The 25,319-nt window shown below is 55.3% G+C and overlaps 1 protein-coding gene across 1 annotated transcript in view; it reads left to right on the top strand.

Moving 5' to 3' along the window:
- Positions 1 to 25,319, top strand: part of STX1A (syntaxin 1A) — a 97,310-nt gene that overhangs the window by 1,268 nt on the left and 70,723 nt on the right. The window contains exons 2-3 of the mRNA XM_076354399.1: positions 13,993 to 14,070; positions 15,300 to 15,399. Coding sequence (XP_076210514.1) covers positions 13,993 to 14,070; positions 15,300 to 15,399 — 178 coding nt within the window. The remainder of the gene's footprint in view (positions 1 to 13,992; positions 14,071 to 15,299; positions 15,400 to 25,319) is intronic.

Raw genomic sequence — 25,319 nt, 5'->3', positions numbered from 1 at the left:
AGAGCCTAAAATCCCAGGGCGCTGCTCCAGCATCCAGCCTCCCGCCTCGTGCCATCACACCAGTGCTTGCTTTGCTGCTTTTTATTGTTGTGGTTTTTTTTTTTTAATTACTTCACGATTGGGTCTGCTGAGCCCCCTGGGAGGTGAGCGGGAGTCTGGCCACGCCGTCTGTGCTCCATCCTGGGGGGGTGACCTGCAGGAGGGGAGGGGGTGACCCAGACTGGAGCGAGGGGTAGCGGGGACAACTGTGGGTGCCCAGGCTGGCTGGTCCCTGCAGAGACCCCACCACCAGAATTGCTTCAGCCGGGAGTTTGGCTCGGTCTGGAAAGTGCCAGGAGGACGGAGCTGAGGTGACGCCAGCAAGGGGACGAGGGGGTGGCTGTCGATGCTGGAGGAGGAGGGGGCTATATAAAGAACAACTGCATCCTCCCCGCTCAGCCGGAGCGCCTGGAAAGCACCCAAACGGGGCTCTCTCCACCAACAGCACAGGCTGTGAAATAGGATTGGAAAATAGGCTTTTTAATAATAATAGTAAAAAACCAGCCCCGTGAATGTCCTCTTGGCAGCCGGTGCTGGCTGAGAAGTGATGCCGTAGAGTATTTTAAAATCTCTCTGTTCCTTTAAATATGTCTTAAGAAAAATAAAGTGCATTTTAGGCTCACTGCTGCTCATGTTCCTTATTCATCAGCCTAATGCTGAAGGGCTGCGCAGCCCCCGGGCGCAGCATCGTCCTCGGGGCTCCCTGCTGCATCCGGGGGCTCCTGGGGATGGAGGTCTGGTTTGGAGCATCCGGATGCCCTGGAACTGAGCAGGTGCCCACGCCGGGGCAGAGCCTGGCAGGGCTGCGGGGAGCGGGGCAGCGCGCATGGGAAACGGGGATTTACAGCCTTGGTGGTGGCGGTCACCTGGGAGGAGCGAGATGCTGCAGTGGACGGAGTATAGGGAGTGTTTGGGCTTGTTTTTTCCGTGCTGCCAGTAGCCAGCCTCATTAATAGCGTGGGCCAGTTTCTTCCCGTTTTAATATAGTGTCTAAATTCTGCCAGGGATGATAAAAAAGAAGAATTAAAAAAAAAAAGAGCTGGCTTTATTGGAGCCGAGGAGGGGAAGCAGGGCTTCCACTGCTGTGCAGAACAAGAGCTTCATGTCTTAATGGGATTTTTAAAATGGTACTTGAAATTCAAAATGCTAATCCCGTGTCTTTTCTGAACCTTGGCGCTCCGGTTGTGTTCAAACCCACTTGAGCTTATCTAGTGCCCTGGGGGTGGTGGTGCTCCCAGGCCTGCTCTGAACCAGGGACAGGAAATTTAGTTTACAGCTGAAAAATGTCCTCTTGTTGTGGAGGAAGAGCAGCCGAGGACTGGCTGTGAAGGATGCCCAGAATAAGACCAGCAGAGCTTTGCTCTCAGCTGCTCGTGGGTAGGTGCCATGGCTCTGGCCACGGGTGGTGTTTCCTGCCCATCCAGAGCGGAGCTGGAGCCGGTCCCCTTCCCCGAAACCCCCAAAAGCAGCCCCTCCTGCTGCGGTTGTCCCTCTGCAGTGTTGGTGACAGAGCAGGGATGGGACAAAAACTATCCGAAAAATAATTTGTTTTGCTTTTGGGACAGTCTCTAAGCTGCTTCTCCCTGTGCTCCAGGCACCTAAAATGTCTTGATTTAGGCTCAGCTTGTGTTGTGTCCTACAAAGCCTGAGGAGAGCTGGCGCTGAGGGTGCTGCATTATAAAGAGCCATCAGCCGCTGCGGATGGAGGAAGAGCCTGAAGCTCTGCTCAGTGTGCGAGGGCTCTGCTGTCCTGGCTCAGCAGGGCACCATGGCCAGGGTGCTGCGGGGCTGGGACGAGATGGTGCACGCGTGTAGGACTGCGAGGGTCCCATGCTGCTCCGTTCTGCCTGGGAGGTGACAGCTCAGTTTAGGTGAGACGTCGGGATTTACAGGGTGTGAGAGAGGTCCAAATGGTAAAATAATTATGAGTGATGTTTTGAGAGAGCGCGGGAGGTGAGGGAGTTGAGCAAGTGTCATGGACTCACAGGATGGTTTGGGCTGGAAGGGACCTTCAAAGGTCATCCAGTCCAACCCCCCTGCCGTGAGCAGGGACATCTGCCACTAGATCAGGTTGCCCAAAGCCCCGTCCAACCTGACCTTGAACACTTCCAGGGATGGGGCATCCACAGCTTCTCTGGGCAACCTGTGCCAGTGTCTCACCACCCTCATCATAAAACATTTCTTCCCTATATCCAGCCTAACCCCACCCTCGTTCAGATTAAAACCGTTGCCCCTTGTCCTGTCGCTGCAGGCCCTGGTCAAGAGCCTCTCTCCCTCTTTCCTATGAGCCCCCTTTAAGTGCTGAGCGGGCGCAGTAAGGTCTCCCCAGAGCCTTCTCTTCTCCAGGCTGCACAACCCCAACTCTCTCAGCCTTTCTCCATAGCAGAGGTGTCCCAGCCCTTGTTTTTTTTTTCTCCAGCGATGTCCATGCATTTGTGCCACACCGTCATCCTCCCCAGCCGGCTGAAACCCCCCGTTCCTGCCTGCCTGCCGCGTCCCTGTTCCAAGCGCTGCCTCCTGCCCGTGGGAGTTGCGGGGAGGTGCGCGTTAAAAATAAAAGGAGAGAGAAAGTGAGGTCAGCTCCAGGTCCGGCTCCGTGGATCCACCCTCTTCCCTCCTGCAGCAGCTGAAATCTGCAGCGCGGCCCCCCAGGACTCGCAGCCAGACCTTGCTTCATCCCCCCTTGTTTATAATCCTGTGCTGCTCCTGCTGATGATTTTTCTCTCGGAGGCACAAATGTGAAGTCAACCAAAGTTGCTGTTTGCAGCTGGAGTTGGGTCTTGTCAATCTCCATCTGGGCAGCGGGGCTTTTCTGGAGCCACCCCTGATGCAAAAGTCCCTGCTGACCCTGGAGATAGATATATTTGCTTATTTAAATGCTGTCTTCCTTTCCTTTTTTTAACCATCTTGGTTGCCCAGCGTGCTTTCGAGCTCTTCTATTCAACCAAAAGGGTCACGTAAATAATTCAGTTTTGCGTCTTCCCTCACCCATCAGGGAGCCGGCGCCGTCACGTGGCGGGCAACAGCCGGTGTCTCCATATTGCGTGTCCGCAGCCTGCACAGCTGCCTGGTCTGGCTGTAGTCGACGGGGTGGGTAGCAATGCTGAAAAGCTGATTTTCTGGGGGCTGGAAGGAGCAAAGCTGCTGGGGAAGGCTGTGCACCATGGCTGCCCTTGGACCACGCCTGGCCCGACCGTCTCCGCGCTGCGCGGGTGCGTCTCCAGGGCAGGGAAGCTGCTTTGCCTGCTCCCTCGTGGTCCTGGGGAGCAGGAGGGGGTGAGACACGGGTGAGTCCTTGCTCCCTGGGGTCTGCTGGGCCTGTCAGCTGGGCATGGCAGAAGGTAATGGAGGTGATGTAGAGTGAGCCCACAACACCTGCCTTGCACGCTCTCTGTCTGAGATGTTCTTCTGCTCCTGAGCATTTGTGGGGTCCTGGGTGTCCCTGTGCTGCAGGGAAGCCATTAGCAGCAGCGGGCTAGGTAGGGCACCCGAGTAGGGCAAGCCAAAGAAAACTTAAAATTGGGAAGACCCTTTGACGTGCTTTAAACGCAGCAGCATCCAAAGCCCAGCCTCTAGGTCAGCTCTGGATGGTGTTTCATGTTCCCACCCTGGGAGGAGACTGGGGTGTGCAGTGGGGCTCTGCACCCCGTGGGGGAGCGGGGTGATGGATGGGGGTTTGGAGGACAGGTGGGCTCAGCCCCCACCGGCACCGGCCTCGGAGGGGGACGCTGAGCCCTGGAGTCCCTTGGTGTCTGCTGGGGAGCTCAAGGTCCGGTGCGGTGGGGGCTTGGTGGTCCCACTGAAGTCAGCCTGAATGCAGAAATACCCTTTGCCTCCTGAAACCCGGTGCCATGCTGTGGACGCCGAAGGGTAATGAGACGTTGCATTTGCAAGCCACATACGTTGGCTGCGCGCTGGATGTCTAAAAGGGCTCGAGCCAAAGGGGTTTTGACTAGTTCCTGTTGTTCTAATTGCAAGTGTCTTTGTCTTTGTGCGAGCTGCTCGGAAGCTATACAAATGTTTGTTTTGCTATGTATCTCCCCGTTAACAAGATTTCTCAGGAAGTATGCAAAATTATCACTACAGGCAGAACATGTACAGTAAGGCTCATTAAGCTAAGTACTGTGATAAATTGCTACTTCCAGAAAATTACGTATATTAGCAAAAAGGAGGAGAGTGAGCCCAAGTGGAAGACCCGGGAAGACAGAGTGTGCAGTAACGTCCCGGCTCCGGGCGGCTGGAGGGTGACCTGGAGCAAACCCGCGGCAGGGGATGGCTGAATGTCCTTGGGCCGCAGCATCTGCGGGATTTATCTTTAGAGGAGATGCATGGGGAGGGGAAGGCAAGTGGAGAAGGATGGTGTGGGAAACAGAAACAGAGCGGTGCTGTGTCAGGACCAGACCAGGCATAAAGCCAACGGGACCATCTTTACTTACAAAAATAGAAAACGAGGCAACTCTGGAAGCGTAAGGAGTAGAAAGTTTTGCTGAGCTAGAAGGCAGGGGGAGAGGGCAGGGGCGATGTGCCACAGGCTGCCTGCATCTCTGCCTTTGGCGGCCAGCGGCAGGGCTGGTGTCTGAAATGTACGTGCTGCCTTTCCCCCCAAACGGGGGAGCAGACAGATGGCTGTGAGCAGAGGACAGGCTGTGGCATGGGGTGTGTCATGGACTCACAGGATGGTTTGGGCTGGAAGGGACCTTCAAAGATCATCCAGTCCAAGCCCCCTGCCAGGGGCAGGGACATCTGCCACTAGATCAGGTTGCCCAAAGCCCTGTCCAACCTGACCTTGAAAACTTCCAGGGATGGGGCATCCACAGCTTCTCTGGGCAACCTGTGCCAGTGTCTCACCACCCTCATCGTAAAACATTTCTTCCCTATATCCAGCCTAACCCCACCCTCGTTCAGATTAAAACCGTTGCCCCTTGTCCTGTCGCTGCAGGCCCTGGTCAAGAGCCTCTCTCCCTCTTTCCTATGAGCCCCCTTTAAGTGCTGAGCGGGCGCAGTAAGGTCTCCCCAGAGCCTTCTCTTCTCCAGGCTGCACAACCCCAACTCTCTCAGCCTTTCTCCATAGCAGAGGTGTCCCAGCCCTCGGACCATTTTGGTGGCCTCCTCTGGACCCGCTGTACCAGGTCCATGTCTGTCTTGTGCTGGGGACCCCAGAGCTGGACGCAGTGCTGCAGGGGGGGTCTCAGGAGAGCGGAGCAGAGGGGGAGCATCCCCTCCCTCAACGTGCTGGCCACGCTGCTGGTGATGCAGCCCATATGTCTTTTTATGTGATGCTGGCATGGGATGCGGTGATATTTGGGAGGTGATGGTGTGAACCCGGAGGCACCCCACTGCCATTTCTGCAGAAGGCCGTAGGCATGGCTCTTCTCTACTGCACTTCTCCATTACCTGCTCCACACTACTGTGTTTGAAAGCCTCAAATCACATCAGGAAGAAAGTTTCTTCAAGACCTCAAATCTGCAGGACTGGTGCTGACCCAGTGCAAGCAGCTCCGGGTGACTGGCTTAACCAGGCATCCTTGAATGTGGGCTGTGATAAGAAACCCACTGTGACTCCACTTTAATTTTGGTGCTCACCTTTTCTTGAGCTGCGTACCCGTGTTGTCTAGTTCGAGTTTTGTAAATAGATGTTTTATTTGCTTTTCTTTAACCTGCCTTGAATACAAGGAGATCCTTAGTGCTCAGGTCCCACATGAGAGATGTCCTGAAGCAACTTTCAACCTTCTTCAGTGTGATACTCTGAGTATTTCCAGTGGAGGTGCAGGAGATACCCCTGTACAGCCACTCTCCTCTGGCAGGAGGGTCTCTTCACCTCGTCACCTTTTGCAGGAGCCTTGGAAGTAGTGAGTGGAGCCCAGGACATCTGCTGACTGCTGGCCAAAAACTGTCCTTGGGGGCATCCAGAGGAGAAGGGGAAGTTCTTCTACTGCAGCAGCCACGGAGAGGTCAGGCTAAGGAAAAGCTTCCCCTCAGTACTGGCGCTGCCCGTGGGGAGAGGTTGTCCAGGTCCCTTTGAGGTTGAGGCCAATGCCAATGCCGTGCGTGTGTGGCCGCGTTTGAGACCTTGCTGTTGCACACAACCTCGTTGGCCCATTTCACAACCTTGTCGAGACCTGTTGTAGAGAAGTCGCTTGTCCCTGCTGCTGTTGGACAGCCGTTGCAGGACCACAGTCATCGAATCGTTAAATGGTTTGCGTTGAAAAAATTCAAAGATCATCTAGTCCAACCCCATTGCCATGGGCAGAGACATCTTCCACTAGATCAGGTCCTGACTGGGTTGTAAAATTCCAAATCTCCTGCCCCAAATTAATTGTGTTCATTTGTTCTTAGGCCAGTGTTCTCCTGCTGGAGAAGGTTCCTCCTCCCTGCTGCCTGCTCCTCTGGTGTCCACCGGCACCTTGGCATTCACCGCCAGGTGCAGGGGACAAATCCAGGCTGCAGAGCATCAAAATCTGCTGCAAGATGGGACTGAGCTTTCTGTTAATAGTGCGGTATTTCAGTTTCTAGTGGATACTTACAGACCCGGGTTTCTTTTCATGGGAACTAACTAAAAAATAATTAAAAATAAAATCTTCTGCTCACGTTGTCCTGTGAGTTTTCAGAAGCTCACTGCCAGCCACGGCCACTTCCCGTCGTGCAGTACTTCTGCTGTGATGTCTGCTGCGGATTTTCTAGTATTAAGTCTTCCTCTTTACCTGCCATTGCTTTCAGATCTTCCATCAAGTCCTGTCAGACTTTGGGTTTGTGGTGTATGAAACGACTGTTCGTTTTGGTTTTCCAGAAGACATCTGCCTTCTGGGAGGGTCGGTGTCTCACCTGGATGGTGCTAAGGTTCCTTTGTATGGTCTAGGCAAGAGCACCAAAGAAATGTCATTCCCACGTTTGAGCATTCATGACCATTTGAGCAACCTGGTCTAGTGGCAGATGTCCCTGCCCATGGCAGGGGGGTTGGACTGGAGGATCTTTGAAGGTCCCTTCCAAACTAACACGTTCCATGAGTGTCTGTTTGTAGGCAGCGCAGTCTGATTTGAAAGATAACCATTTTACGGACTGCCTTGATTTTCACATGTTGATCCTCTCCTGGTGACGCGGGCCGTGGGAACTGTGGTGCCGCCTGCGTCACCTCCTCTGCCTGAGGCTTTCCTTCTCTTTTTGCCGGTAGCTTCCTGGTACAGACCTTGCGGTCACTGGTGGGCATCACCAGGGCTTGGTGTCAATCGTAGAGCACTTGGTAGACACCAAAGCATGGTGGTGATCCTGGCAGAAACCTCTCTGAGTGCTGACCCTGGTGAATACACGATGGGGCGGAGAGGAGAGATGAGTGCTGTGGCTGCAGGTGCTTCTGCTGCCCGCATGAAGCTCTGGTCTGCACAGAAGCCGTAACAAGGATGGTGCCACCGTCAGAAGGATGTTAAGAAATTAATTTCAGATTAATTAAGTCTGCTGTTTTTCACCCAAATTATTCTTCAGCTATGATTGCAAATTTGTAAAGTATTGACTGTAAAGTATCGGTGCCTTTCCAGTAGATCATAGTACTGTCCATGTTCTAGAGCTACAGGAGGAGGTCGGTGAGCTCAGCTTGCCCTCTGCAGGACTGGTGGCACCTCTGTCACCTCTGACACTTGTTCTTAATAGTTAAGTGGAATTTAAATGCTTGCTTCTAAAACTGAGCTTAAGAGTTGACCACAGCTCTGATAAAAGGGTTGGGCTTCGTGCCAAAGGCCGGTAACGTAATTCTGCAGCAATGAAAGCCAACACCTAAGGACAAAACTCTTGGAAATCTTGTTCTCCCTTGCACTGCGAGTGTTGGAAATTGGAAACGCCTACTGACTCATGCAGATGTTGCTGAATGCTAAAGTCATTTGTGCCTTAAACTTTTATTCATCAAAAAGTTGTTAGTGGGAAGTATGGGCTGGTTTTGGTGAATATTGGAATTGGACATAGCTGAGTTGAGGCCTGTGTGCTATAAAATACCCAGTTTATTATGCTGCATAGCTGTACTATATATATAATCTGCAAAAAATGCTAAGACTGAGGCTGTAGGTAATTTAAGCCGTGGTCTCAGGTGGTTCAGTTCTCCAGGGCTTTCTCCTGGGAGCAGACCCTCCAGCTGTCCTCGTCCTCAGCCTTGACACCACCTCCCTGAAAACCCTCTGGAGCAGGACTTCTGCCTCTGGACTCCTGAGGAAAGATTTCGTTTGGCTGCTGCAAAACGCTAAAGCAAACTCTAAGGTGTGAAGGGTCAATGCAGCCTCCCAGGATGAGGGTGGTGGTAGTTTGGTGGGTAGGAGATCCATGGGTGCTTTGGACCTTGTTCATGTGAAGCTTCAGCAGCAGAGCCACGGTGAGCTGCTCTTCTGCTGCCGAGCATCGCAGAGCTGAGCTGGGATGTTTCCAGGGATCTGGGCACCCATATGCTTTAATATGTGTCTTGTAGGCTTTTTAAGATGGCTGAGAAGAGATCTCGGTGCAGCTCGCTGCTGAGTTATTCTGACCTTGTCCTCCTTCTCAGCGACGTGTGCAGCTGCACGCCGGAGCCGTGGGGAGCGAGCTGTCGCAGGAGCTCTCGGGTGCCAACAGCAATGCCCTGGGCTCGTGGACTTGGACATGGGGAACAAGGCAACTGGTGTTGGACCCCCCTGTGCCGCTCCATGCGGCGACGCGGTCCCAGCCATGACCCACTGCTGCTCAGAGAGCATCCCCTCACTGAGCAGCCTTGTGTTGTGCATCCCGCGGGGTGCTTTGGTTTTGGTACAGAAAGGGTGGTCATTTTGCAAAGAAAGTCAAGCCCAGATGGCTGAAATTTCTCAGGCTGGGCAGATCACTGCAGAGGTGTCCAGTAAATAAAAAAAAAACAGATTCAGCCTGGAAGTGAAGCTGGCAAGCAGCATCCTGCATCTCTTAGGGACAAGGCCTTTTTTTGCTTAACTTAATGGTCCCTAAAAGGGGGTAGCAGCTGTTGTGGCTTTCTCCTTTCGTTGTGCTTTTGTGAAGCTTGCCTTATCTCAGGTGGGGATGGGAGGCAGCGCGTGGCGTTGGACCCCGCAGCCCTGGGTGGCGGCGGGAGGCAGGGCCAGGGCTCGCTGCCTGCTGCCTGCCTCCTCTTTGTGTGCGGGTGTTTCCTGGGAAAGGGTGGGCTGGCGCGGTTGTGAGTGCCGCCGGCAGGCCTTGGCGGGGGGATGAGCCGGGGGGTCAGCACGGTCACCTGGGATGCAGAGGTGCCCAGCGGTGGCCGAGCCCGTTGCTCCTCTGCCCTGGCGCAGCTCTGCTGCCCGTACCGGCTCCGCAGATGCATCTGGACACGGTCAAATTAATCTGCAACGCTAACAGAAGAGGGCAGGAGCTAAAGCCTGCGCGTAGCCACTGCTGAGATAATAGAGACCTCATTACGCCCTGCCACAGCTCGCCCTGCCTGCCGCCTCTTGCTTTTCAGAGGAGAGCAGGCTTTGAATCTTCTCGGTTGGTTTGTGCTCCTCTGCCATCTTCCAGAAAGCGCCTGCAGAGGGAACGGGGCTGGTTTGAACCAGAGGGATGTAATCTGCTCGATAATGAATTTATTAGCGGTGTGCTTGTTGCAAAACCCACAGAGCTGCGATGCTCCAGGGCTCTGGACCACCTTCCCATCCACTGCTCCGCTTTGCCAGGGACGGTATCGCAGCTCGGCTCTGCCTCCTCTTGGGATTTCCTCTTGGGATTTCGGCCCTTGTGGAGGGGCACGTTTAACCCTGCGAGGCCCTGAAAGATGCTGGAGGATCTCTGGCTGATCTGCCCTCCCCATCCTGCTCCCCACGCTCAGCAGCACTGGAGGCACCAGGGAGGCAGTGGCTCCCAGAACCATCCCTGCTGCTGGCACGCTGCCCGCCGTGCTGCCCGCCGTGCTGCCTGCCGCTTGGCCTCCAGTGGGCTGGAGAAATAAAAAACCCTGAGAAAGAAGGGTTATCTTCACCTATCCTGTGGGGGGGGCGAAAGCCCGGCGACCCGGGGTCCCTGGTGCTGCCTGAAACTGCCTGAGGCAGCAGCGGGTGTCGAGGGAGGTTGATCAACCCCCTCCTGCTCTTCTGCTCTGGATGTGCCAGTGGCAGAGCACCCGCTCCCCATGCCAGTGACGCAGGCAGCGATGAGCACTGCCGTGTGGTACCTATACACATAAAGTGGGCAACACTAGTGACCCACCAAGGCTGCAGGGCAGCGGAGCTGCTTGCTGGCTGGTTGTGTTAATCAACTTGGGCTCGTCGCCTGCTGTAAGCTGTTTTTAGAGCTAGTCTCACCTAAGGCACTTAGACTTGCAGCGCTTTGCTGTGTCTCCGTTTCTTCTCTCCCCTTAAGGAGGCTTGGGGCAGCCTTTGCTGCCTGAGGTTGCAACGTCAGGCGCACCCAGCGGATGCAGAGACGGATGGATGGCTGTTTTGGCAGCTGAGAAGCACCGGGAGGATGGCATGCCCGGTGTGCTTGCGTGGCATTGGGAGTGCATGCTCCTCGCCTGTTGCTGGCAAGCAAGCCCAGGCTTTTGAAGGCTGTGAATTGTTTGCTGCTTGTGTTGAGCAGCACCAGTGGGTAGCTTTGACTTAGGCCAGAGCTTCCCATGTAGCTTTGAAAACCTGGGATGCTCACAGCTGGGATGCGTGAAGCCAGAATGCTGTTGGCTGGGCAGGCACTTTAGGTTTCCTTAGGAAAGGTATTTTGGTTTTGTTTCTACTTTGGCAGCAGGGGAGACACTTCAAGCCTGGGGTGAGAGTGCCTGTGAGGGCCGGCAGCGTGCCTGGACCGAGCCCCGGGATGGAGGGAGATGCTGGGAGCAGATGATCCTTCAGTGCCCTGCATCCTAGGGAGCTATGCTTGCCCGGTGGTATCTCCTCTCCCTTGAGTCCTGGTTAGCCCCACAGCTAACGCTGCTGTTGCCTCCCTCGTGCGGGGGTGTCAGGTTGGGGGTGGTGGGGCCGGGCGATCAGCCTGACGCCATGTGTCGGAGGCGGCATGGCACGGAGGGTATTTCCAGTGACGTGGGTTGGACAGATGGTGCCCTTCTCCAGCCTGGAGTGACATGTGCCCTCCCGACCAGCAGGCTCCATCCTTGTAATTTCCTCTTCACAGGGCTCCCGGCCGGGCTTTTGTGCCGCTCTCCCCGTGCGCAGCAGGGCAGTGCTGCATTCAGTGCCTGCCCTAGATAACCATCGCCCTGCCTGTGCATCAGCGCTCTGCTGCGCCTGGAGGGCGAGCTGCCTTGAAAATAGAAGTGCCTCCAACAAGACTGTGTGTGGCTTTGGCAGAAACCCTCTCCCTGGGCGGTGGGTTGCCTTCCTCTGGGATTTCTGTGTCTAACAAATGGCAGGGTCCAGTGGGCAGCAGGGATGGGACCAAGCAGCGATGTGGCATCCTGCGTGCAATGAGCCAGGACCATTTTGGATGTGGAAGGGATGGGCAAGAGGTGACAAGGAGATGGGCGTCTTTGCAGGCGGCATGCTGACCTGCTGCCTTTCCTCTGCTGCCAGTACTTTCTGGCCTGTGTGGTCATGGTACAAGCCTGACTTCAAAATTAATGACGGGGAATGCTTTCCTCGCAGGCTTCAGAAAGGGGCTCAAAGTTCCTGCAAATTAAGATCCTGCCAGAATGAGGGCAAGAAGAGCTGGACAGGCTTGGGGGAAGTTGTGACGGAGGTGTGTTTTCCTGTGCAGGGCTGCAGAGGCTTGCTGGTGCTTCCTATCCGGCTCGCCCTGGGAGGGGGCTTTCATAGGATCACAGAGTGGTTTGGGTTGGAAGGGACCTTCAAAGGTGATCCAGTCCAAGCCCTCTGGCAGGGGCAGGGACATCTGCCACTAGATCAGGTTGCTCAAAGCCCCGTCCAACCTGACCTTGAACATTTCCAAGGATGGAGCATCCATAGCTTCTCTGGGCAACCTGTGCCAGCGTCTCACCACCCTCATGGTACAACATTTCTTCCTTATGTCCAGCCTAACCCCACCCTCGTTCAGTTTAAAACCATTGTCTTGTGCTGGGGACCCCAGAGCTGGACGCAGTGCTCCAGGGGGGTCTCAGGAGAGCAGGGCAGAGGGGGAACATCCCCTCCCTCGACCTGCTGGCCACGCAGCTGGTGATGCAGCCCAGGAGACGCTTGGCTTTCTGGGAAGCGCACATTGCCAGCTGATGTCCCATTTGTAACCCACCAGTATCCCCCAGCCCTTCTCTGCAGGGCTGCTCTCAGCTCCCTTTCCTTTGACCCTTTCCTGTGGATGGCCATCCTGTTGGGTGCGTGGTGAGGTGGCACGGGGCTGCAGGCAGGACACGTATCCCCTGGATGAGCTGCTCTGCATGCAGAGCCTCGTGGGCCATCTGCCCCCAGCCTGGGCTACAGTGCCAGCCCTCACCCCCTGCACAGCCCCTGCGCTGTGGGGTAGACCTCCGGTCAGGACGTTGTGGTGGGCTGCATGCCGTGAGATGCAGGGATGAGCCAGTCTGTCTGTGGTGGGTGCTGGGACTGGGTCGGGTAGTGGGCTGCTGCCTGAGGAAAAGCTTTGTGGCCCAGAGCTGGAGTCAGCAGAACTGGAAGGACCACAGAAAAAGTAGTGGTGCGGCGGGTGTAGGAGGTAGCAAGAGGTGCTCATCCTCAGGTTGATCTCGCCCAGCTCCATCGAAATTTAAATGCACTGACCCGTTCCCGGGCTGGTGGCTCCCGCCATGCCCCAGCCTCGCTGTGCTGGCAGCTCCTGCCTGCTGAGCCCTGGCTTGGGGGCCCAGCTGTGGCCAAAATGGACAACTCCTGAATTCCTGGCTTCAGGGAACATTTCTTCTTTGTGCCCACAGAGTGGTGGGTCAGGGCAGCAACATGCCTGCTTTTCCTTGTCAGGGTGAGATTTTCACTTGAATCATGGTAGCTCTCAAATCTCAAGGTCTTTGGATAAGCCATTCATGAAGCTGTTACCAAAGCAAACGGTGCCACGAATGGTGGCAAGGCTGAAAGCTGAGGTCTCCTCTGGGTGACTCCACCCAAATCAGTCACCCTAGGTTGAAAAGACAATTTTAGGGGGAAGGATAGGTATTTCATCTGACTTATTTCAAGGTAAGAGGCATCTCTGTGGAGACTGTATTGGCTAGCTGTGCAAAGTGCGAAGGGGCCACGGGGTGACATGTAATCATCTGCAAAATGTGGGACAATTATGACATGAGCAGAGACAGTCCTCTCTCTTAAATCTTCTCCATTCCACTGGCTCCTTCTCTCTAGTGAAGATGGAGTAAAAAGAAACTTTGCCACCCCATTAATTTTTCATTTTCCTCCGTCATGTATCTGCTTTGGATAATAATATTTTAAATGTCTCCTTACACAGAGGACTGTAATTTTTCTTTCCCCTACGAGCTCGCATCCCCTGCCTCGCTGGGACAGGAGGTGTTTTCATCTCTGGTGACAATGACACACACGCTGCTGCACACAAGGACAACCCCTCATTTGCCTGCTCTGGCTTTACTAGTTCTGTTGTACTTTCTGTTCTCTCCCACCTTTCCTGCGCTCCGTGGCACCCCTTTTATTTTCCCATCGCAGCATCCCTCATGTTTTCCCCTTGCAGCATCCCTTGTGTTTCCCATCACTGCTGTTTGCAGAGCTGTTGTGCTCACGCACAGCTGAGGATAGCTCATAAAGTTTCCCCCTCCAGCTCTCTGTAAATACTGTTAGTCTTGTTCTGCGCTTGCCACGGGAGGCCGTGCAGCGTGGCAGCTGGCTGTGGTGGCGTTTTGTGTCATGCCTTTATTGCTGGAGCTGGCCGTCCTCTGCTCTCTTGTGCACAGTGCTCTGGTGTGGCAGCATCTGGGGCATCCCACGCTCTGGCTGGCATTTACCCCAGCTCCTGGGAACAAGTGAGCAAAGGAGAAGGGGAGGATGCCCCTGAGGAGCTCCTGAAATGGAGACGCAAACTTCGCAGGAAGCACTTCTTGATGCCTCTCTCCATGTTGTTGCAGGCGAAGGACAGTGACGATGATGATGAAGTCACCGTCAGCGTGGACCGGGACCGCTTCATGGACGAGTTCTTTGAGCAGGTGAGAGGTTTGTTTCTCCACTGCAGCTTTAAAGCCAGTTCAGACCTTTCTGTTAGCGCTGGAGCAGGCTGTGGGGCTGTGGTATGGTCTCCCACCGCAGGCGGGGAGCAGCGGTCAGGGTGGGGATGGGGGTCCTGCCCTGGCTGATGCCGCGCAGCTGATGCTCGGGCTCCTCGGGGGTTACGCTCAGCGTGCTGATTAGTAGGAACCCGGCTTCTACGCAGACCTGGGGCCGTCGTGGGCTTACCTGGCCCTATGGATGCTTTGCTGCGCCACCTCCTCTTCCAGAAGCCAGTGGGGCAGCTGGGCCAGGTGACCAGTTGGGGGGAGTGGGTGAGCCTTGCAGCCTGCCTGCCTCCAGCCTGCCGCTAGAGCGGACCGGCTCTCAAACCTCTCCTGAAAGCACCTCTGCGGAGTAGCAGTTTCTGCATGGGATTGATTTAATTTTGTGCCGCTCGTTACCAAACAAGAGGTTGTCTTCTGGCATGTGGGTGGCTGTAAGATCTGCATGCAGATTTTTAGCACACCCTTAGCATGGCATGTGTGTAGGGGGTGTTAAAATGTATCTGTGCAGGCAATGGATTGTGGAATGAAAAAAATCTGACATGCAGATGGAGGAAGATGAGCAAAGTGGTGGTGCGAGTCGAAGGAGAAGACAGAGCTAGAGGGTGGGCAGGCCGGCAGGCAGAGGGCACAAGTAGAGGTTCCCCCTCTCGGCAATGCCGGTGTGTCTCCTTGTAGTACAGGAGTGCAGAGAAGATGCCAGCATGGATTTGCTGGCAAATTTGGCCTCCCTGGGCTGTGGGGTGAGGGTGAAACTGAGCTTCTCAGCCCCTGGAGCAAAAAGCCATGGGGGACTGAGCTGGGACTGAGCCTGGCTTGTGCAACCTCAGCAACGTTCTCCATGCCAGAGGTGCAGAGTCTGGGAATCCGTAGATCTGATGCTAATTTAAATAAACCCCAAATGTTTCTCAGTGCATCGCAAGGATACAGGACATAGAGTCTGTATTACATTGCTGTGACTGCAAAGCTGGCTGCTGTGATGTGGAAGGTCTGATTTCACGGTGGTCCTACAGTTCGAGGATCCAGCTGGAAAATATTCGTCCAGCAAGATGTTTGCTGTGATTCAGATGTGTCATGGTTGCTTTGGGATAGGGTTTAATAATCCCTCCCCTTTCCAAAAGTCCAGGCCTCTCACAGGAGACCTGTCTTCTTGTCCATCTCCACAGGTGGAAGAAATTCGAGGGTTCATCGATAAAATTTCGGAGAACGTGGAGGAAGTGAAGAGGAAGCACAGCGCCATTCTTGCTTCGCCCAACCCCGACGAGAGTGAGTGAGCCGTGATCTGCTTGCGTCCCCGTGGGCACCTGGCTGCGCTGGGCTGGACCGTTTGTGGGGTGGACGGAGTCAGAGAGAAGTCCTCTTCTCTTCAGGTGGCCATGGCTGGAAAGCCACAAGCTGTCGAGGTGGCTGATGGCCGGGGTGAGGGAGGGCTGGGACCTGCGTGGGTCTTGATGGCTTTCTGACCTTGAGAGGTGGTGAGGGTCCAGCGAGGCTGCCGGAGGGGAATTCCTGAAGGGTGGGGCAATGTGGAGGCTGAAAAGAGCAAATGGCTGTTTTTATGCTGGTTGGCCATTGTCTTGCCCTGGGCTGCCTGCGGAGGGTATGTGGATGAGGCAGCACTTGCAGAACAGGCTGAGCGTTGCCTGCTTGGCCCAGAAATGATGCAGCTCTTCTTTGAGCCCGCGGTGTGCACTTGTGACGCTGTCCTCTCTGTCCTGAAGGACATTTTGTTGCTGGCTCACCAAAGAGTCTGTCCCTTCCAGACCTTACTGATGTATCACTGTTTTCTTCCCCAGTCTTGTGTTCCTGAGAAGAGGTTTGTTGCCAGGAACAGAAGTTAAGGATAGCAGCACCCAAGAGGTGGCAACATTTGGGAGTCTGCAGGATCTGGCAGAGTTAGAGCTGTGGGTGATGAGTTCCCCTGTCCCCAGGTGCGAGCAGTGCATCTCCCAGAGGAGCCGGAGGAGCCGGCACTGGCCGAGCACCTGGGGGTGGTGGGGTCAGCTGGGCTTCCTTAGCACAGAGGCTTTCCAGCTTTGGTGTCTGCAAACCCCTCGTTGGGGAGCAGGTGGGACTGAGGTGCTGAACTGTGCAAGGGAGAGCGGGGTGAGCACAGCTGAGCAGAGCTGCTTATCGTTGGGGCTGGACCAGGGGTCCACAGGCTCACCCACTGAGGGACATCATTTGAATGTCTCTGCTGCCCCAAGCCCGTCCTTCAGTCTTGCCATGAGCCCATGTGGGCCATGTCCACCTCCCTCATGGTGCTGGTGGTCGCAGGGCTGATGGTTGCTGCAGGGATGACCGTGCAGGATGGCTCTGAGCTGCTGGCAGCCCTTGTCATTGGCAAAAGTGTAGCTTTCATGAGGCAGTGGGCGGCTGCTGAGGAGCTGAATGCTGCTTGTGCCCTCCTGGCTGCAGTGGTCCTCGCACAAAGGTGAGATTGGGGGCTGGAAAGCTGAGACCAGGTCTCTGTCTTGCCATCCACCCTCCTCCCATCCAGTTCTCTTCATTTGCCCAGTGCAATTCCATGTCTGCTTGTCTCCAACTGTGAATTGTTTCTAGAGGTCCCAGGAGGTTGTCTGTACACACAATTTCTTGTGTCCAGCCCTATGTCAAACCAATAGATATTGCTAATTGCTTGGAAGAACCTCATCCTTCCTAAATTGTCTCACACTCCCCTCTCCTGGCAGCTGCTCTTCAGCTAAAATTCACTTGGCCAAGGCTGGAAGCAAGAGATTTTCTCAAGGGAATTCATGTGTCTCAGACTGTTGTTCAATCATCCTCCAGGCCCTTTTGGTCTGCACTTGCACTGTAAGATTTTGCAGTGTTTCTGTTTGGGTGTTTTCAGGGAAGAGCTGTCGTTGCTTTGCTTCTGGCTGCTGGGCTCATACGGCATGCGTCGGCACGGCGTCCGCTCGGGGCAGAGCCAGAGTTTGGGCTGCAAAGGGCACTCGTGGCCTAAAAGAATAATAATCTATTTAAAAGTCCGAGATCTGCAGCGAACAAGATACTGTGACATTGACGTGACTTCCAGAAGCATCCAGGACGTTGGGAGTGCTGGTTTTGTTTTACAGTGTTACTTGCCTTGGTATTGTAGAAAATTCAGTTGATAATGCCAAAAACTGTTTGGGCAGTGAAAGAAGAGCCCACACCTTGTTTAGAAATTAGTGTTTTATAATATTGTGGTGTGTCCAGGAGGTGCAGTGGGGCTGATTAGATGCTCAATGGTAGATAGACTCACAGACTCACAGAGTGGTTTGGGTTGGAAGGGACCTTCAAAGGTCATCCAGTCCAAGCCCCCTGCCAGGGGCAGGGACATCTGCCACTAGATCAGGTTGCCCAAAGCCCCGTCCAACCTGACCTTGAACACTTCCAGGGATGGGGCATCCAGCTTCTCTGGGCAACCTGTGCCAGTGTCTCACCACCCTCATCGTAAAACATTTCTTTCTTATGTCCAGGCTAACCCCACCCTCGTTCAGTTTAAAACCGTTGCCCCTTGTCCTGTCGCTGCAGGCCCTGGTCAAGAGCCTCTCTCCCTCTTTCCTATGAGCCCCCTTTAAGTGCTGAGCGGCCGCAGTAAGGTCTCCCCAGAGCCTTCTCTTCTCCAGGCTGCACAACCCCAACTCTCTCAGCCTTTCTCCATAGCAGAGGTGTCCCAGCCCTCGGACCATTTTGGTGGCCTCCTCTGGACCTGCTGTACCAGGTCCATGTCTGTCTTGTGCTGGGGACCCCAGAGCTGGACGCAGTGCTGCAGGGGGGGTCTCAGGAGAGCGGAGCAGAGGGGGAGCATCCCCTCCCTCGACCTGCTGGCCACACTGTTGGTGATGCAGCCCAGGAGACGCTTGGCTTTCTGGGCTGCAAGCCCACATTGTTGGCTCATGTCCCTTTTGCCATCCACCAGTATCCCCCAGTCCTTCTGGGGGGGACGGGGTGCTCTCCATCCATCCATCCATCCATCCATCCATCCATCCATCCATCCCCCGGTCTGTGCTGGTACTGGGGATTGCCCTGACCCAGGTGCAGGACCTTGCACTTGGCCTGGTTGAACTTCATGAAGTTCACACTGACCCACTCCTCACAGATGCATCACCACAAATCAGCAAGAACTACTTCACCATGACTGACCCCTCCCAGCTGGGTGGACGCTGAGTGTTGTCTCAGACCAGCCTCCAGCTCCCCCAGGCTGCTGTGTACCGGGGTTGCTGGTGGTGTGGTGTCAGCTGAGCCATGTTCCTAGGGCAGCACCCATGTGCCAGAATCACTGGAGCAGGACGTGCACCCCGTTGAGCGCTGCTCCTTTCTGTCCCATGGTACCTGGGGGTGGGGTGTTGAAATGGTCCTCGGTGTCCTCAGGACAGGAGACAACCTTGGACATAGCTGCAGGGGTCTGCTTAGATGATCTAGAGAGGCATTAAACTCATGTGGCCTTGTACTGGGACCGTGGGTCAGCTCTTGGGATAACTCAAGGTTGGACTAGATGATCTTTAAAGGTCCCTTCCACCCCAAACCATTCTGTGATAACTGATGATGTACTGCTCATAGCTTTTCCATTTCCCAGTGACTCAGCCAGACCGAGAGCAGCATTGCTCCATGTCCGTCTGCTCCTTCAACCCCTGGTGAGACGCATGAATGTGGCAGAAGTTCAACCAAAGGCGGGATTAACCTCCATGTTAGCCTTGGCTGGAGCTCAGTCCTGTGCTTCGGTGGGGTGGAGGCAGTGCAGGGCCCCATGGCGGTGAAGGCAGTGCAGCAGGGAACAGCGGGTGCCGGTGTGGTGCCTGGCTGCCCCCCCCCCCAGCCTCCCCGTGCTCCTGAGCCCCCAGAGAACCTGGTAATAAATGCAAAGGCTTGTTGTAATCCAGGGAAGTGAACTTATTGAGATTAATTTGGAAATTAAGAAGCAAGGTTTCCATGAGGCATGAGAGGGGGATGCAGCCAAGGGGCACTGAAACGTAGGCGGTGAAAGGCCTTGGTGTGCGCTCACTGGTGTTTGCTTTTTAACATGGCAAATGAATGACACCTGTGATGACAATCAAGCCAAGATGTTGCTCTTCGCAGGGGCCAAATTCGCTGGGGGTTTGGGGTGCTGCTTGTCCCCTTGGAACAGCACCTCAGTTATTTCTTAGTGATCTCTAAGCACTTTAGCATCATATGAAACCTCTGCTACAAAGGTGATGGGAAGTCATCCTCCAGGGTATCAGAAGAAAGACACAGACTTCTCATTCTCGTCTGGAGGCAAACGTGCTGTGCGTGGTGCAGCTCGGTTTGGTGTGTGGTGCAGCTCCTCCGTCAAGAGATTCAAACTCCTTAAACACCTCCTAGAGCTGGAGGACCTTGGAGTGGGGCTTCAGAAGATCAGGACAGAGCTGGGCTGGTAATTTGGAAAACGGATGAACAGTGGTTGGACCTGCTGTTGGAGCACTGAGTGGAGGGAGGGATGGATAGATGTACAGTGTCTGCTGGCTGAATCGCTTGCTGCTTTTTCAGGGTCTCTTGATAGACGAGGGAGACTCCACAGGTACAATCCTACTGGAACCTGTGTCTTAAATGACCGTGTGCTTAGGCAGATGCAAGCCCTTGGTGCTCTCCTGCACGTGCTCTGCTGTTGCAAAAGAAGGTGAGGTCCAGGTGTCTGTGTGAGACCTGGATTTACCCACCTGCTCGGCGCGGGGCGGAGGTGCTGGGCTGGATCCGTGTTGCACAGAAGGGCTCATCCTTCCCCTCCCCTCCCTTCCTGCTGATCCCTCTTCTGGCTGCACAGACTGTTCTCGGATCTGTGTTGCCGCTGCTGTCTGGGCTTATTTTGGCGCCCGGTGGGTGAGCAGCTGGCTGGCTTTGCCATCATGCCGGCAAGGTGGCAGCCCCCCGCCTGCCTGCCTGCGCCTTGCAGCTCCGGTGGGCTCGCGCCTGGTAGCGGGGGGGTTGCGGAGGGCCTCCCCGCTGAGCAGCTCCGTGCCGCAGGGTGGGCAGCATCATGTCAGGGCTTGAGTGGGCTCAGAGTGGCTGAGGGGCTGTATTCCTCCTCGGGTCAGAGCCGTTGCTGCTGCTACTCCTGATTTGAGTAACAGCTCCTGGTAAACCTGTTCCTAAAATCCTTCCTGGTGAGCTGCTGCATTTGTTGTCACTCCTGGCACGTGAAGCAGGCTGTTCGTCCTCGGTCCTTGGTCCGGGCCACCTCTCAGAGGAGGTGGCTTTGAGTGGCAAGTTGCCAACCAGAGAGGAATGAAAGGTTGTGGGTTTTTTTTCCTGGAGCAGTCGGGAAGGACTTCTCTGCCATTCGTCTTCTCCGTGCATCGCATCCCTCCCCGTGGCCGCGCTCCGCGACTCCTTGTCACTGTGTTACGTAACGGATGCTGTTCACTGAATGCATTGCCTCCAGGAACATAAATCTTCAAATCTGAAGTCGTGTCTTTCAGCCTGTCAGCTCAGTCCATCTCCACAGGCTTCGGAAGTCCCGATAAATATTTCAGACCTGGAAGCAGGTCCATTATGGCTCTGCACCAGGATGGAAGGGGAGGTTCAGTTGCATGTACACTTGACCTCCAGTTTCATAATTTAAGCTTTGCAGACTCAAGGTGGTGGCTTTGGACACCAGGGCGCAGGTCCCGGGTGACTTTGTTCAGGCTCTCTGTCTGCTGGAAGAGATTTCAGTTATTTGGAGAGCGGCTTCTGTAATTCCTAGCAGACCATCTCCTGGCAGAGATATGTGCCAGGTGATCAATGAGACAAATCGTAGCTGCTCACCTCTGTCTAATGCATTGAGGCAACACTGGCCGATGCCAAAAAGGCAATTTGGAGTTTTCTTGGTGGCTAGGCTCTGACCAGACACCCTGAGCAGGCTCTGTGCTCTCGCGAAAGCATAACCTTGCTACTCACCAGGTCTTTTTGGTAGGTGTCACAGCTGGAAGCCCACTTTGCTCAGAGGAGATGCTGCTCGGGTGCTGCGGGGAGGAAGGGAGGCTGCAGCTGGTTCTTGCTGGAGCTGCCCTCCTTGGGCACTGCTTTCCGTGCCCTCTTAGCTTTGTTTCCCACCATACAGTGGTTTTTCTGGGGGTACATTCCCTGTGGTGCCTGGTCCCACCAGGGCAGAGAAGAGGTGTCCTTGAAGACCAGGAGTTGCAGTCATGCTGTGTTGGAGGCTTCAGGCTCAGGCTCATGTGATGTTCCTTCAGGAGGAGCAGTGTGAGAGGACAAACAAGGGTTTTGGTGAAAAGCCTGACTTTGTTCTCCTGGCCTCTCTTTGCTCCTCCACCCTCTGTGCTGCTTCTCCTGGCTTCCCTGGGATGGGAAATCAGAGCCAGCCCAGACTTCAGCAGACCTTGGAGATGGAGGTGAGAGGAGCTGGAGTTGCGGTGAAGCAAGCGCAGCCCCAGCAGAGCAAGGGACCTGGCGAAGGGTGTCCAGGCATGTCCTGGACACAGAAAGCAAAGCAGCCTGTCCCCCCATTCACCATGCTGCTCTCACCCCTGATCTGCAGCCTCGTTGGTGCTGCCCCTGCCCCACTTGTGTCCCACTCAGGTCTGGCCAGGTGAGGTTTTTGGTGCAGGCAGGGCTGTGAGGTTCATCCTCGGTGCAGCACAGGGACATAGCAAAGGTGGCTCCAGCTCCTCAGCCTGAAGCAGGGATAGACACACAGAGTGGTTTGGGTTGGAAGGGACCTTCAAAGATCATCCAGTCCAACCCCCCTGCCGTGAGCAGGGACATCTGCCACTAGATCAGGTTGCCCAAAGCCCCGTCCAACCTGACCTTGAACACTTCCAGGGATGGGGCATCCACAGCTTCTCTGGGCAACCTGTGCCAGCGTCTCACCACCCTCATCATAAAACATTTCTTCCTTATGTCCAGCCTAACCCCACCCTCGTTCAGATTAAAACCGTTGCCCCTTGTCCTGTCGCTGCAGGCCCTGGTCAAGAGCCTCTCTCCCTCTTTCCTATGAGCCCCCTTTAAGTGCTGAGCGGGCGCAGTAAGGTCTCCCCAGAGCCTTCTCTTCTCCAGGCTGCACAACCCCAACTCTCTCAGCCTTTCTCCATAGCAGAGGTGTCCCAGCCCTCGGACCATTTTGGTGGCCTCCTCTGGACCCGCTGTACCAGGTCCATGTCTGTCTTGTGCTGGGGACCCCAGAGCTGGACGCAGTGCTGCAGGGGGGGTCTCAGGAGAGCGGAGCAGAGGGGGAGCATCCCCTCCCTCGACCTGCTGGCCACACTGTTGGTGATGCAGCCCAGGAGATGCTTGGCTTTCTGGGCTGCAAGCCCACATTGTTGGCTCATGTCCCATTTGTCACCCACCAGCATCCCCCAGTCCTTCTCCACAGGGCTGCTCTCCGTCCATCTGTCTGTCCATCCATCCGTCCATCCATCCATCCATCCATCCCCCAGTCTGTGCTGGTACCAGGGGCTGCCCCAACCCAGGTGGAGGACCTTGCACTTGGCCTGGTTGGATGGCAAGGTGTGGAGTGGATTTGATGGACGTAAAATCATGAGTGGCCCAGGGAGGTTGAACAGGGTCTGGTTGCTCACCACACCTCCCAGAGCAGGTCTGGGGGTGGGAAGGACACCAATGCAGCTGGTAGATGGCAGGGCCCCCACCAACAGAGGTGGTTCTTCAGCCTCGTTGAGGTTGGCAGGGCATGGTGTGGCAGCAGAGCTGCTTGCTCGCTGCAGGACCCAGGGAGCACGCGCTTTGCTTGGGCCCTGCTCGTTTAGGGAGTGGGAATGGGGAGCCCCATCTTCCTCCCCTGTAACTGCCCCTGCTGCCTCCAGCGCTGGGAGCAGTGGTCCTGCTGCCCGCCTGCTTCCTCCTGCCACGTCTTTGAGGCAGGTGAGCTGATGCTGAAATGAGAAGCCGTGTCAAAGGTACATTGTGCCGGCAGCAGTGTGCACGGGAGGGCGCAGGTGCTCGTGGGGACGGTGGGGGAGGAGATGCCATCTGCCGACCTGGCTCTCAGTATCCTGCCTCCCTGCGTCCTACTCCTCTTCCTCCTCTGGGCCGGTCCCTAAGGGGAAGGTGTTCTCAGGCTGTCTTTGCACCCCGAGCTTGGTGCAGCCGTGGCAGGGGATGGCCCTGTGGTTCTGCTGGTGCTGCCCGGCGTAGCAAACCTAGTGTGAGATGGAGAAACTGGAGGGGTGCTTGGTGCAGGGACGTGGGATTCCTCTGCCCACCAGGGAGGTCCAGGAGCTCCTGCAGAGCAGCTCCAACACCTGGCTTGGCCTGGGCATCCCGAGCAGAGCTGCGCTAACGATGCCCGTGGTCATCATGGCAATGCCATGCTGTGCTCAGGGGCTGCCTCAGGTGGCTGTGTCCTGTCTGTGTCACACAGAGATGCTTTTCGTCACCCTTTCATGCATTTCTCCAGCTCCATCTTGAACAAGTTTTGTTTCTTCTCCCAGTAATTCTTGTTGAAGGGCTGCTCTAGGACTTAACCTCCAGTGGTCAGGAGCCATCTTCTCATTTCCAGCCTGAGTCTGTTTATGATCGATTTACATACCAACGTCATCCCAGGAACAAATATATTTAGCTTAAATAGCTGTTTGCCCTTCTGGCTTCATCCTGTCAGGTCCACGCAGCAGCTCGGTCGTTTTGCAGGGGCTTTGCGCAATCCCTGCCTTCACTGTCCCCATCACCTGCCCCAGCTCTGGTTTTGAAGGGCTGGGGTACCCCGGGGTGTGAGGTCTCCAGAATTTTTGGGGAGACCTGGCTGCTGGTCAGCATTTCTTGAGCTTTTCAGACTGGGTTGCCCTTCTCTTACCTTGTCATGTTGCTACCCCCATGGAAGTTGGGGTCTGTCTGCGTGGGATGGGCCAGGGCTTCCCGTGCCCGGGGGGTGGGTGCTGGGCCCAGGCACCCGCAGACGATGAGTGTTTGAAGGAGATGAACAGAGTGAGGGTTGGTGGGTTGTGGTGGCACCTCTGTGTGTGGGCAAGAGGCTTGGCTGTACATCAGGTTGTGGAGACGGCTGTCCAGGGAGTGGACAGTCCATCCCTCCCCGGTGTGTCCGGGGGATCCCTAGTGGAGCTGGGGAACAAGCTGGCAAAACGCTTCCCTTCAGTGCTAAACCAGCCCAGCACCTCCCAGCACCGATTCAGTGGGCATCGCGGGGTGCAGGCGGAGCAGGGGCGAGCGTGGGTGCAGGGATGCTCATGCTGGTCCTCACCTTCCCTGGCCACTGCCGCCGCTCAGCACGGACCTGTGTGAGGCTCCCGCAGCTGCGTTGCACCTGGAACGGTGGCACCTGCTGCCAGCCCTCGGGTACTGCCCATGGGAGCAGGACGCATGGACTTTCTGTGCATCATCCTAGCGCCACAGCGAGGGTGCCTGGGACATCTCTGTCCTCTCTCCTTTGTGCCCGTTTGGCCTTTTCTTTCATGTCCCCTTGACATGCCACATGTTAGTCCAGGTGAGATTCCCTTTTACCATGCAGCGGCGGTGCAGCCCCCTTGCACGCCCGAGCTTCATCATTGCCAGCACCTATTGTCTGCTCTGTCATCCTGAACAATGCTGGGTGATCTGCGACACCAAGCGAATGCAGAATAAATATCAATTAACTGTAGTCTGATTCATGGCAACATAAAAAAAAGAATAAGAATCAGCCGCTCTGTAATTATTTTGGGCTTAATTTAGACCAAACAGTTAGTGGCACTCCTGGAAGACGTGTTATTGCTGCCACAAGATGCAACTTTTGCTGAAAAACTTTTATCTCCTTTGGGCTGTGCACCCTGTTGCACCCCAGAGCCCATTGCATGATGGGCAACAAGGAGGTGACGTTTGGAGCAGGAGCCCGTCCTTGCTGCTGGAGGTATTGCTGCTCCTGTTGTAGTGCAGGAGAACTCCTGTGGCTCCTTGGCTTTGTGCATCTTGCAGCAGCGTAGCCCTGGGACGGTACCACAGCCCCTGTTCTTGCTGTGTCCCGGGTGGTCTGGGACAGAGTGACTGGCAGGAGGTGAGCAGCCCTGGGGGTGAGGGGACATAGGGCCATCACTGCCCCGAGCCCCGCTGCCTGTTGCACCCTAGAGTCATAGAATCATAGAATCATTGAGGTTGGAAAAGACCTTTAAGATCATCGAGTCCAACCAGCAACCCAACACCACCATGCCCACTAAACCACGTCCCTAAGTGCCTCATCTACACGTCTTTTAAATACTTCCAGGGATGGTGACTCCACCACTTCCCTGGGCAGCCTGTTCCAATGT

This window comes from Aptenodytes patagonicus, chromosome 17 (assembly GCF_965638725.1).
Source record: "Aptenodytes patagonicus chromosome 17, bAptPat1.pri.cur, whole genome shotgun sequence".
Classification (NCBI taxonomy): Eukaryota; Metazoa; Chordata; class Aves; order Sphenisciformes; family Spheniscidae; genus Aptenodytes; species Aptenodytes patagonicus.
The sequence above is the reverse complement of the archived record's forward strand: the minus strand, read 5'-3'. Positions and strand labels throughout refer to the sequence as shown.